The sequence below is a fragment of the Erpetoichthys calabaricus genome, chromosome 3 (genome assembly GCF_900747795.2).
Source record: "Erpetoichthys calabaricus chromosome 3, fErpCal1.3, whole genome shotgun sequence".
NCBI lineage: Eukaryota > Metazoa > Chordata > Cladistia > Polypteriformes > Polypteridae > Erpetoichthys > Erpetoichthys calabaricus.
This window is the reverse complement of record NC_041396.2, coordinates 246,296,232-246,310,125: the sequence shown is the minus strand read 5'-3', so window position 1 is coordinate 246,310,125 and position 13,894 is coordinate 246,296,232. Positions and strand designations below refer to the sequence as shown.

Genomic DNA, 13,894 nt, shown 5'->3' with positions numbered 1-13,894 from the left:
TTAAGTGAAGTAATAATATATAGTTTTCAATGATTTGTACATTAATGAAGGTACCTAATAGTGTGACAGCCTGCACTGTGTGCAGAAGTTGTCTGCTAAAGTTATTGTTATTAATAATACTTGGAAATATAAAAAATAATATATGTGTCTGCATTTTCAAATTATTAATGAAGGTACCTAATAGTGTGACAGCCTGCACTGTGTGCAGAAGTTGTCTGCTAAAGTTATTGTTATTAATAATACTTGGAAATATAAAAAATAATATATGTGTCTGCATTTTCAAATTATTAATGAAGGTACCTAATAGTGTGACAGCCTGCACAGTGTGCAGAAGTTGTCTGCTAAAGTTATTGTTATTAATAATACTTGGAAATATAAAAAATAATATATGTGTCTGCATTTTCAAATTATTATTCTTTGCCAAATCTTTACCATTATATGTGTACCCCAGTTTTTCTGTCACAGTTTAATCAAAATTAAATGGATATGGAAGTCCTGTGCCACCATGCTGCAATTTTTAGGCATATTTGCTAGCATGTGTCAGATAATGGGAGAACATGAGCCCACGGTCAGATATAAAGGGCCAGCAGCTTATTGATCAGTATATTATCATAAAGTAATGAAGGTAAAAGTAAAAATGAGCACAAATACAAAAACACATACTGGGCAATACCAGCAGCAAAAGGGTTAGCAAAACGTTTAATTATGTAATCAATAGCAGAAGTTAAAAATGCAATATATTTAAAGAAAAAAAATGGAGATAACAAGAATCAACTTGGCTATGCCCTCTGTTATCTTTAAGAGTTTCCTTAACTACTAAAATGACCTGATCTTAAATAAGTATTTGGTGAAGGCTGAGTAGGTGCCAACACCTTATGGTGGCTTATGCAAATCATCTTAATGACCATAATGCAGAAAGTTTTAACAATGAATCTCTGCTTAACATCAATATGCTGAATAAAAGTGATGTTAACATGTGTCATAATTGTGTTCTAGATAATGTACTCCTAAATTCATGAATAACCCCTCATTCATAGTATATCAGTAGATTAACTGTCCTTTTCAACATTGTTTGTGCTGTTGTTGCTAATAGTATAGCTATCTTGTGACTCATGGTGTACACTTCTTTAAGCCTTTTGTCCTCATTTCTCAGACTTCCTCTCCTTGTGTTGTTTCCACAGCTCCTGCAGTAAGTGCCACTGAGCAGATTCTCCAGCAAGACTCCTCAGCCCCTGCTGTCTCTGATTTGAAAGCTGGTTTCACAGATGAAGATGGAAAGGAACCAGGATCACCATATAAACCCACACTTTCACCAGAATCAAAGGTACAGTATTACAATTTACTATGGTTACGCAATGTCACAAATAGAGAAAGTGATAGTATTTTTAAAAGTAAAACTTATCAGTGGACTTGTTAATAGAAAAACAATGCATTTTATTGTGAATAATTTCTTGTACGATAAGAACTTGAAATATGCAAAGAAAAGGAGAATATACTGTAAAAAATCTGTCAAAAGGAAATAAGGTTTGTACATAGAATTTATTCATTAGGCAGGTATCAATGCTTGCTGTATGTGTGCAGTATATGCAGAAAATGGAAAGAATTGCTGCAGATGGATTTGAAAACAACATTTTAGCTAGTGCCAGACACACTGGGAGAGATGCATCAACAACAGTAACATAACACTGTTGGGTTTTCACACATGACTGAGTCATAGGTGGAGAATTGGCCACCATCCAAAAGTATCTAGGTAGCGATCAGTAACAAACAGTGCAGCTAATAGGGGCCCGCCAAATTATGTATAATATAAGACAAGCCAAAGACAGGCAGGTGCTGTTGCGGTAGATTAAGTGGACATTGATGGTTCATTGTTAATTGTCATAGTCTAACAGGGTAATAAATAAGCAATATTTTATTTTTATAGCACTCTAAACAGTATGTTTCATTTGAATGGCAAACCTTAAGTACTTGAGTGATGCACAATTTAATGCTCAAAATAAATTCTTTTTATAGATCAATCAAATTCAATGTACTGTATGTAGTTACGCTCTTTTAGTTGCAAATCAGGTCCAAAAGCAGATGTTTAAATGAAAACTAAGGTGTCATTAAAGCCACAAGAGGAGCCAGAATTGCAGTTATAATTTCAGAGCCAGCAATATGTAGCAAATATAAACTGTTGATTGGCTAGTAACAGGGACAAGACAGGTGCCACCTTCATCTAGATCATCAGCTAAACAAAACAAAAAAAAACTGATTGGGCTTCCATTGCTGATGCTCCGCAAATAAAAACCAAAAGAAACATAGCGGCCCTTTAAAATGAGGATTGTTGGCTATGCTGATAATACAGAACCAAAATATTTAGAGGTTATGGAGGCCACCTTGGAAGACAGAAAACTGAACATAAATAAAGGCAGACTTCCCCTTTGGTGAATGGCTAGGTCGATAAGAACAGTACAACTTTCCTTCTGTCAGCATGATGTGGTCAGCTTCTCAGAAGTAGCTAAGACATGTAGGCTTAGGAGAACCGAACAACATCCATTCATGTAGTTGTGGTCAGCTTAATGATACAGCCAGCACCCAGCATGAAACAGTTGACTTAACAGGTTAGGGCAGTTACTGAAGAGTAAGAAGTAACAGGTGTCTTGAAAAAGAACAGTCACGGATGCAAGTTTGACATTTAAAAACAGTATTATGCTCCCAAAAACCAATCAGGCTGCTCTCATACTTGTGCTCCTCACAGGGCACACATATGAATGCACCACACCCTCCCAGGAATTAATGAGGGTCCTGAGTTGCTTTGTCATGTGGTGGGTGCGGCAATGCACTGTATCACCGCGTGTTCCTGACCTCTCCCCCTTCTCTCTGCCTGACACACTCACTCAAAACGTGTCTTTGTGACCAGGCTAGCACACCCAGCTGTCCTCTTAGCGAGGTGCACTTACGCCCGATTAGAGCCTGCACTTTTGCGGGGTGCAATCGTTTATGTAAAATCATCACAGCAAACAGACCATTTATCACAGTATTCAGCATTTCCTAGAGATGTTCATATTAGGTTAATTAGTGACTCTAAATTAGCCCTCTGCGTGCATGACTGAGGCTTGAACTGGTTCTTCCTTTATGGCCAGTGTAGCTGGTACAGACTCAGGTCCACTTCAACCCTGAATTAAATTAAGTCCGATAGAGTGTATTATTTATGCTATGTTAAATGTTATGTCAAATGTTTTACATTATTTTTCTATCTGTCTATACTTGAAATATATGATTTACACATTTAACTTTTAAAATATACTAAACTGTCAGGATCTACGAGTTACTTTTTAATACTCTTGCTGTAATTTTTTGCCAGCCCATTGTGTACTTTTGTTGATATTGTTGTCAGTGACATTGAATGCATGGTGGATTGCACATTGTTACACTGGCATGTGATAATGTAAGCACTATTTTGTGTCAAGTCAACATTTTATTTAATGCAAGAGGAAACTGTCTAATACAAATTAGGTTTATGAACAAAAACAAGAAAACATATAGTTAGGAAATACAGAAGTTACAAACAAAACATACGATGAAACCTAGAAGGAAAAAAGACCTATAAAACAAAAATGTTAATTTTCTTCTGATTGTTTTGTTTTTTTGAGAAAAAATTCTGAAAACATTTAAGGTTAGGCCATTTATCATCTAAATTAGGGTTCCAAAGAACCACAAGTTTTATCTTTTTGACATGTCCACGACCTTGATCTTGATTCCATTCTATTAAAACATTTTAATTTACATTAAAATGTCTGGTTTTTGCCTTGCTTTGAATTTTTGACTAGTAAAAGTTTTGGTTAGAGAGCTCAGTACTTAAATTCTGCCACTCAGATGTTTTAATAGGTAATGCACCTAGTGACCAGAAAAGTGGCCTCAACAAAGCATATTGATTCTCTTAGGTCTAACCTAAGAGAAACCGTGACACACTGGTTAGAGCACTGTTGACTCACAACTCCAGGGATATGGGTTCACCTTTGACCTTACCATTTTCTTTTTTGGGTTGTGTGTGGTTGTTGTTTGGTTAAGTAAAGTAAAAGTAAATATAAGAGCTGAATTTTCCAAATGCTCACATTTTTTCAAATTATTTTTGCTGTGTCCAGTGAGACACACATTGGAAAACTGTGTATAAGAACAAGTTACACTCCTTCTTCTGAATCATTGTAGTAGGCTTTCCATAAGTCCATGTACTACATCTGCTTACTCCAATTTTGTGCATGTAGAATGTTTCATTTTTAAATATAATTTTTCCATACCCCCGTCCATGGTGGTATTAAAGTTATAGCTACTTGAACTTTTTTGTAGTTTTTTTAAATGTCCTTTCTCTAGCGCATCCTGCTTTTCAAATGGTTTAAGGTCCTTATTTTATTTACATTGTCAATTCAGTATCTTCTCTTCATTTTCAGAATACATGTTACCAGGTTACATGTGGTACCTTAATTCAACATACAGTATCATGGGTTGCAACCAGCAACACAGTTTAAACATAAAGACGCATGCTATTTATGTACACCCACAAATTGCATACATTAACCAGGTATTTTCAAATTACTTTTTTCTTCTCTGCACATACCAGAAATCCCAGTATAGAAACCTTTAGGTATCATACTTATCTTTGTAATTGTAGAACAGTTTTGTAGATTTTACTTATTTTAATTTTATAATGAAAGTTTTGGTGAATTATATTGGAATTCCTTTATATCAAAAAATAACTGTTGAATTTATGTTTATGTATGCTTGCCTTATCTGAAGAATCTATAATAAAATGGGAAATTAATGTTATTAAAGCTGATTTATGGTGATATCCAGCCAACATTTTGGACTGGTTACTGTAAATAAATTAGATTCAATGTGTTTGCTTGGGTCTAGTAATGTTTTAATTCCTCTGATGTTGAACATGATATCAGTACAGTGGCAATATAAAATACAGTATATTCATTTTATCTGTTGTTTGTACAGCACTAATATTATTTAACATTTTATATGTAGCTGATAAGGCTTCGGTGTTGAGTTCCTTTGGCAAGGACAACAGAACAAATGGAAACCTTTTGCAGTACACTGTGATTTTTGTATTTTTATATTTGTACAAGAGTTTTGGACACTATGTTGATATAAAACAATATGTACCATCATGAAATCCACTCAGAGTCTGAAAAATATCCTCTTTATGGACCCCCCACCTCCTTGACCTTGTATTTGGTTCAAAATGGCTCAGTAGACATTGGTCATGTTAAGTATTGCTGCTTTCACTGTGCAACAAAAACTATAATGCCTTAAATATGAAGCACTAAGTGGATTTCCATATTCTTGATCATGTATGTTGATATTAGTAATCATAGTCCCTTGTCAAGCATACGGAGGATCTTACATGTACTATATTTACCACCCTTCACTCCCCTGTTACTACTATATTCATGTGCCTTGTTCCTTTTAGTAAAATTTCTTAGTGTTGTCTGTTTCCATGGTTTGGAACTTTGCTGCAGTCCTGATTTGCTTCACAGACTAACTGATATTTCTTTTCCCCCCTCTTGTTTCTGTGCACTTTTTTCATTATTTTTCACATACATTTTTATTTACTTTGCAACTTCTCTGGCATGGGTGGGAAAAATATTTGGTTTCTAGTCACATTGCATATGTCCCCTGTCACCTGCTTGCTCCATTTCATCCCAATTCCATCTCCTGGAAACTGTCCCAGAGTTGGATATCTTTTCTGACATTTCAGAGGATAATCCATTGACCACTGATGACCTAGATGAAGACTGTTCTGACAATTCGGCCGATACTTGCCAAATATCTCTTCAAGCAAATGCACAATTAGGGTATGAAAACCTCATTAGCTGTTTTCAAAAAACCTTCACCACTCACCTCCCAACTCCAGCCACAAAGCCGTGTTTTGATGTCACTGAGGAGGCCTTTAACCCAGTGCAGATAAAATCTGAATTGTGCTTTTCATTTCTGAGTTTTTGTAAATGTTTTAAGTTTCCATCTTTGCTTGATGAAGACGGCTATATCTGTTTTCCCAGTCTGCCACAGGACTGTGCCTCATTTTTGCCCTCTGGCCTTCGCCGTTATATCCCTATCTCCTCACCCTCTCTCATTCCCTCTTTCTTCCTCATTTTTGCTCTGCTTCTGTCTGCCTCTCAATCTGTTCCCTTCTCCTTGACTTTGTCCCTTCCTCTTGCTCTGTCTCTCTGCTACCTGGAGCACAAGTCAACCTTACTGTGTGCCTCTTGTGACTTTGACCTGATGGACAAACCACAGGCAGAGGAGGTGTGTAACCCTGTTGTTTAACTCCCCTTTTTACACCTGTGTTGTATGAACTTATTTCTTGTTTATCATTTTCTTTGACATTGTCAAATATTATATGTGAAATACAAACATAACATGTAATGCAAGTAGAATGAGCAAAGAGAACCACATTTCAATAATATTTCTTATTTCAGCTTTTGTGTCACCAAACACTGACACATTTTTTTGTCATTTATTACAATAAATATATACTTTAGTTTTTTTTCCCAGTGCAGTCGTGGGAGGCCACTATGGTAGCTGCATTTAGTAGCAACCACTGTGATAAGCAGAGGCATTTTTTTAATTCTTTTTTGATTAAGCATATCAAGTGCACTTCATTATGTGTTTTCTTTTTGGCATATTTTAAAATATACATATTGTTTCATAGGTAACACAGTGTTGAACCGATCAGCACTAGACACTCTAGGAGACTGGTTTTAAATTCCTGTCTAGTCATTATCTGTGCACATTCTTACTGCATCTTTAGTTTTATTAGAGGCCCACTTTCCTCCCATATTGCAGAAACATGCATGTTAGCTTGCTAAGCAATTAAATTGTCCCAGACTGAGTACAGGAGGTATTTCTGTGTGTTGGTGAATATACCATGTTGAATTGGCACCCTCTCCTCAGTTAGATCCTGCCATATGTTGGTATTTGTAGATTCTCTTTTTCATGAAAATATTTCGGTTTGTTCTCCAGGTAATATAGGTTCCATTAAATAAGGAAAAAATAACTAGGAGGGGACATATTACAATTTATTATAGTCAGGAACACCACAGCTTTACTTGAATCCATATGTGTTCATCATCAGACACACAGTTTAATATGAAACAGGTATGATCAGAAAAACTAAACCTGTTCATGGGCATTGTACAATTTTTGTGAACCACATGCACATCCTAAAATAAAATAATGTTCTTATTAAATTGAATGACGAGTTATGTGTCCAAATTTCCCTGTAATTCCACAATAGTTTTATAGCAAAAATAGCCATAGTGGTACCCACGGCCAGTTTTACCTTTTCTTGTTTTGTGACATTCCATAGCTGCATACATTAGGCGTTTTTTTTATTTCTTTGTAACACTAGAGGGTAGAGTGACACACAACAATGACTGAGGGAGTAAATAATTCTGTGTTTTGTTTCTTTTAAGTTTAGTAATGGAATCCTTAATACCTATTCTTTTGGAACATGTTGCAACCAGTAAACAAATGTGACCATTCAAAAACAACTGGCTATTGTGTCAGGCAACATTGCTCCCATTAGTTTTGCTGCTATGCTGCAGAATTAAGTTTTACCATTTTTGTTTTATCACATTATAAGCAATTCTAGTGTATGAAACGTCCCATTCTCCATTTCATCTTTATTTTCCCCTTCCAAATGCTGCTTGAATCATTTTTGCAATATGTAGGTGGAGAACAAGAACAATGACGGTCCACAGAATGCAAGCAATGAGAAGGAACCAGCTGAGGTCCGTGAAGAGTTTGGCCACCTTGTGGTTACACATTTTCTTCTTGTACATTCCTTTGTATTTCTCAGGATCGCATTGTTCGTCCGTGATTTATACTAACTTGTTTTTTCTCTTCTTGGTTTGCTGGGTAATTCAACAGATTGAAAATGAAGACAAAGAAACAGAGGAGCAGAAGGTTGACACTTTGTTTGTTGTACAAATAGGTGTTGGCATTCTTGCTACTTTCATGTGTCTGGGTGCTATCATATTGTTGCTTCCTTTCTTTTATTTATGTATTTTTAAGTCAGAATATATGGGCATAAAATGCATCATAGTTTCCCAAATGAAAGCTATTTCGCTTAAAAAATTTATCAGTAGAAATTTCTTCACCTCTTTAAAACTGTCATTACAAAACCCTCAGTTACCTGTGTTTCTAAAAGGTAGTTTTAAAGAAGAATTACAGATATTGTGTCCTTATTCTAGTTACAAGTTAAAGGAATATTTTGCACCAACTTTCAGAATTGTTTTTTTTTTAACCATGAGGAAAAAACACTGTGTTCATCACTCTACCATTCAAGAAACGATCCACAAAATATGCAGAAAAGAAGAGGAAAAAAGTAGCTACTCTGAAATCTGAAGTATTTTGCCCATAGACATTTCCATTTCTTACAAAATTGAAAAGAATCACTAGTTTTGGTTAAAATAATTGTTGATGAACAGCAGATTCAGTTAGGATGCTAAAGCTATACAGTATATTTTATATATGGAATATGCCTGCCATTTTTGCCCATATATATTTGACTGATGGTATTGTTTTTCTTATTGGTTTGATTTTCAGGGATTTTTTTCCTGATCTGTGTGGCTGTGGTATTTTGTTCATTCTTTTTAGCAAATGTCTTGTTTCATTTGATTCCACAGAGCAAATCTTTGAGAGTAGAGGGGGAAAATATATATGTCAGACATAGCAATTTAATGTTGGAGGTTGGTATAATGAAAAATATAAGCCAATCATGTGCTCTTCTAATGGGCTGGACTTGACCTGCAGATTGCCTTTCACTTGAAGGCTGCTATATCTGTGGACACTGCATGCGCTGCATGGCAGGAGGACAGATGCATGTTACAATTTCAGATACAAGCAGTGTCTGAAACTGCCTTTTCACACATTTGAATTTAATCATGTTAGTTTTTTCAAGGAAATTTACATAACTATATGCTGTACTTATACAGATTGTATATTCTTTCTGCATTTTTATTTTGGAAACTGACAACAGAAAACCAGATTGTGCCATGCTTGTTGAAATATTCCATTTTAATATTTACGGTCCAAAAATAAATTCATGTGTATTTTAACGGTCATTCTACCCTGCATTAAGATAGGACAGATCCATTTTCAGAATGCATTTTTTTCCAGTATACAGTCACTGAGTCACTGGTTGCAAATATTTGTTCTGGCAGTATCACATGAAGGTAGTCAAAAAACACATCCATTGCATGGAATACTCATGCACACTGACTTGTCCGTTGCAGTTTGTAATTGCCAATTTATTTCATATGTGAGGAAGAATCAAAAAATAAAGGCAACTCTCCCTTTAATACTGGTAACTATGAGCAGATAAACATAATAGTTATATCAGTTTTCCACATAGTTTTCCCTGCAGGTCAATGCACTTCTTGTATCATTCCCCTAATTTATTCATTACTTGGAAGAATTAGCTTTTTGGCTGCTGCAAAATCCAGGTTTTCACCTCTTTCTTTACTTTATTATCATGAATCTGTGGTCACAGAGAGAAGCAGTTGCATGGAAACATGCGTTTTCATGGAGAAAGAAGTTTTTTACAGCATTCCTCTTCTTTTGCTGTGAATTGCAGGTTTCATTTTTTGTCTAAGCACAGAACAGTACATTGCACTGAGCATGAATTGTCCATGTTCCTGATGATATACCAGAATAGGACCTTTCATGCCCCAAAAGAAGGTCATCATGATTTTCTTGAAAGAGGCCTGTCATTTCAGTTTCCTCTTTACTGCAGAGACAGGTGTTTCCACTAAATACCTTGTCACTTACTTTCAAGCTGTCAGTGATGGAGCCATGTCTCACCCCTTGTGACAATCCACTCCAAAATACTCAGATGTTCTTTATACGTTTCAATAAGTGGGTTGCAGCATCCATGTGCTGTTGCTTGTGCAGCTGTTTGGGTACCCATCTTGCAGAAAATGTATTGTACCCAAGTCATCATGCACTATGGCATGTGCAGTTCCATAGCTGATATCCAAATGTGCAGCAACAATGGACAACATAATCTGTCAGGCTTCTTGTGGGCCTATGTGTGCAGTGTTGATGGCTGACCAGATTGAGGTTACACTTTTTCTTCCCGCTTTAAACCCTTCTACCCATTCTTAAAATTTCGTTCAGTCATGTTGTTTTCACTTCCACACTAAGCCAACATCCTTCAGTGAATTTCAGCAGATTTCTCTCCCTTTGCCCAAAGAAATTCCACTATGGTGCATTGTACAACAATGGTGCAATCCCGCACCGGAGAGTCCATGTTCATCTGACCATGGATTTAACAAGACTAGCTACCCATAAGCCATCGCAGGCATGTTGCCTTTACTTTTTGATTTACCCTTGTACATGCCTTTTCGATATGGGAAGAAACAGGCATATAGGCAATGGCAAAGCAAGTGAGTAGAGGCGGCATTCATAATTGTGCTTTCATTCATGCACCTTAATAAATTCTCATTGTAGTAAGACAGTATCTTTCTCTAGGCCATTTTATTCTGTTTTATTCTGGGGGACATAAATAGCATATTTACAGCATAAAAGAAAAAATATTCACAAATAAAACTTTAAGTGGTAATGACTGGTGTAGGAAAGGTTTAAGTTCATTCCACTATTTTGGCACCTAATAAACAATCGGATTTCCAGTTAAAATATTGATTAGAAGAAAATGCAGAGCTACCAAGGCTTGTAATTATGACATTTGAGGCATACTTACATTCATATTTGAGTTTATAAGATGATGCAAGTTTTGCCAAATGTCATACTGTCATGATGTTCTGTTACTAAGGCAATACACCATATTAACAACTTCACTGTTGTATTTGACCTCCATTATTAGCCTTTTTTTATTATAAAGGAGAAAACCTTAAAATAAAGCAAAAATGTACATACTGTACCCAACAAAATATATCTTTATATCAATAAAATGATTTAGACATTTTTAAGAATGAGCCATGCACCTTTTGACCTATCCTGGTTGCTAGTGGACCAGAAATAAACTTAATGGTCTTACCAATTTGTGAGAATTCAGATTGTTGCATGGTATTATTGTAGGCTGCATTGCTTGCCTCACAACGATTGAAATACATCTTGTGTAGAATATGCCAGTTCTCACTCTGTTTAAATGTATTTTCTTTGTCAACTCTGGTTGGCTTTTACAGTTTGAGGACCTGAAGTTAGGTTGATTGGCAAAATCTAATTTGTCCCAGAAAAATTCCCTCCGTGGACTGTGCTCCAGCCTTGGTTCCTTATTTCATCCTGATGCTACCAAGACATAGTCCATGTCCCATGATCCTCTACTGAGCAAGCATGTTCAGGAAATGGATTGGTGAAATGCATTGAAAACTGACATAATATAATAGAGCCAATGAATTTTCTGACCTTTAACTAAAAATTTCAGAAAGCCAATATACAGTGGTGTGAAAAACTATTTGCCCCCTTCCTGATTTCTTATTCTTTTGCATGTTTGTCACACAAAATGTTTCTGATCATCAAACACATTTAACCATTAGTCAAATATAACACAAGTAAACACAAAATGCAGTTTGTAAATGATGGTTTTTATTATTTAGGGAGAAAAAAAATCCAAACCTACATGGCCCTGTGTGAAAAAGTAATTGCCCCCTTGTTAAACAATAACCTAACTGTGGTGTATCACACCTGAGTTCAATTTCGGTAGCCACCCCCAGGCCTGATTACTGCCACACCTGTTTCAATCAAGAAATCACTTAAATAGGAGCTGCCTGACACAGAGCACCTCAAAAGCTAGACATCATGCCAAGATCCAAAGAAATTCAGGAACAAATGAGAACAGAAGTAATTGAGATCTATCAGTCTGGTAAAGGTTATAAAGCCATTTCTAAAGCTTTGGGACTCCAGTGAACCACAGTGAGAGCCATTATCCACAAATGGCAAAAACATGGAACAGTGGTGAACCTTCCCAGGAGTGGCCGGCCGACCAAAATTACCCCAAGAGCGCAGAGACGACTCATCCGAGAGGTCACAAAAGACCCCAGGACAACGTCTAAAGAACTGCAGGCCTCACTTGCCTCATTTAAGGTCAGTGTTCACGACTCCACCATAAGAAAGAGACTGGGCAAAAACGGCCTGCATGGCAGATTTCCAAGACGCAAACCACTGTTAAGCAAAAAGAACATTAGGGCTCATCTCAATTTTGCTAAGAAACATCTCAATGATTGCCAAGACTTTTGGGAAAATACCTTGTGGACTGATGAGTCAAAAGTTGAACTTTTTGGAAGGCAAATGTCCCGTTACATCTGGCGTAAAAGGAACACAGCATTTCAGAAAAAGAACATCATACCAACAGTAAAATATGGTGGTGGTAGTGTGATGGTCTGGGGTTGTTTTGCTGCTTCAGGACCTGGAAGGCTTGCTGTGATAGATGGAACCATGAATTCTACTGTCTACCAAAAAATCCTGAAGGAGAATGTCCGGCCATCTGTTTGTCAACTCAAGCTGAAGCGATCTTGGGTGCTGCAACAGGACAATGACCCAAAACACACCAGCAAATCCACCTCTGAATGGCTGAAGAAAAACAAAATGAAGACTTTGGAGTGGCCTAGTCAAAGTCCTGACCTGAATCCAACTGAGATGCTATGGCATGACCTTAAAAAGGCGGTTCATGCTAGAAAACCCTCAAATAAAGCTGAATTACAACAATTTTGCAAAGATGAGTGGGCCAAAATTCTTCCAGAGCGCTGTAAAAGACTCATTGCAAGTTATCGCAAACGCTTGATTGCAGTTATTGCTGCTAAGGGTGGCCCAACCAGTTATTAGGTTCAGGGGGCAATTACGTTTTCACACAGGGCCATGTAGGTTTGGATTTTTTTTTCTCCCTAAATAATAAAAACCACCATTTACAAACTGCATTTTGTGTTTACTTGTGTTATATTTGACTAATGGTTAAATGTGTTTGATGATCAGAAACATTTTGTGTGACAAACATGCAAAAGAATAAGAAATCAGGAAGGGGGCAAATAGTTTTTCACACCACTGTAAGTCACAATTAATCAGACTGCTTGTAACAAAAAGTACAAGTAAAGTTAATACAGTCAGTTGGAATTTATTTTTTTCTCCGCTGAATTTAAGGAACATCAGAACTGTGCATTTTTCTTGTTTTACAGAGAAAATATCTTTTAAATTGCTAGATTTAATTATGATCCAATTACATATGTAAGGCAACATCAAAAAACTATTCTGTTGTATTTGGCCAAGGGCTTGGGAGGTTATACTAACAAAATATAAAATATAGGAGTGTTATTTACTGAAAAAGTAGAAACAAACTTGTCTTCACAATATTTTAGCTTGACCCTCAATATGCTTATTTCTGGTATACAGTAAAACCATAGCTACATGCAAGAGCAAGACCTTAAGATATGTTTTTTAATATATTTTTGGACCTTACCTATTAAATGTGAAACAGAAGATAAACAGGTTGTTTTAAGTTTTCATCATGTAGTCTGTCTCTAACATTCTAGAAAATCAAAGGGATGTAAAATACAGTATAATATGTCACCCCTTAAATTAACTGTTGTCTTAGTAACAAGACTAATATTTTATCTTTTGTGTCACAGTGTTAGATTTAAGGCTTATTATTAATTCACTTCATCTAACATTTTGGTACATTTAACAGTAGAGCAACTTTAATTATGTCTAACTATGTGCCTAATAGAAAACCATACATGCCCAGTTTCACTGAAATACAGAAATTAAATTGGTTTAAAAGAGAGCAACCAAACAAGTCAAGTTCAAGACGTGTCAGAAATGTATCATTTACTTGCAACAATAAGTCCTAGTTTTAGTTTTAAGAATGTCAAAATTAAAAAAAATATGTATT

General features: G+C 36.1%; 2 protein-coding genes and 1 long non-coding RNA gene across 17 annotated transcripts in view; all 3 read left to right on the top strand.

Moving 5' to 3' along the window:
- LOC114647575 (solute carrier family 35 member D3) overlaps positions 1-5,640 on the top strand; it is a 1,087,183-nt gene extending 1,081,543 nt beyond the window's left edge. The window contains exon 3 of the transcript XR_007934325.1: positions 3,053-5,640. The gene's annotated coding sequence lies outside the window, so the exon portion shown is untranslated. The remainder of the gene's footprint in view (positions 1-3,052) is intronic.
- Positions 1-13,894, top strand: part of epb41l2 (erythrocyte membrane protein band 4.1 like 2) — a 309,675-nt gene that overhangs the window by 260,195 nt on the left and 35,586 nt on the right. For 8 of the 15 annotated variants that reach the window (XM_051924131.1, XM_051924135.1, XM_051924129.1 and 5 more), the window contains 4 exons: positions 1,182-1,324; positions 5,647-6,294; positions 7,722-7,781; positions 7,921-7,956. In XM_051924131.1, the coding sequence (XP_051780091.1) occupies positions 1,182-1,324; positions 5,647-6,294; positions 7,722-7,781; positions 7,921-7,956 (887 nt within the window). Of the gene's footprint in view, positions 1-1,181; positions 1,325-5,646; positions 6,295-7,721; positions 7,782-7,920; positions 7,957-8,678; positions 8,742-13,894 lie in introns of all 15 variants that reach the window. The other 7 variants (XM_051924140.1, XM_051924139.1, XM_051924141.1 and 4 more) reach the window with 4 other exon arrangements.
- On the top strand, positions 8,748-13,848 carry LOC127526969 (uncharacterized). The gene is made up of 2 exons (XR_007934335.1): positions 8,748-11,451; positions 13,058-13,848. It is a non-coding gene; the product is annotated as an uncharacterized LOC127526969 (long non-coding RNA).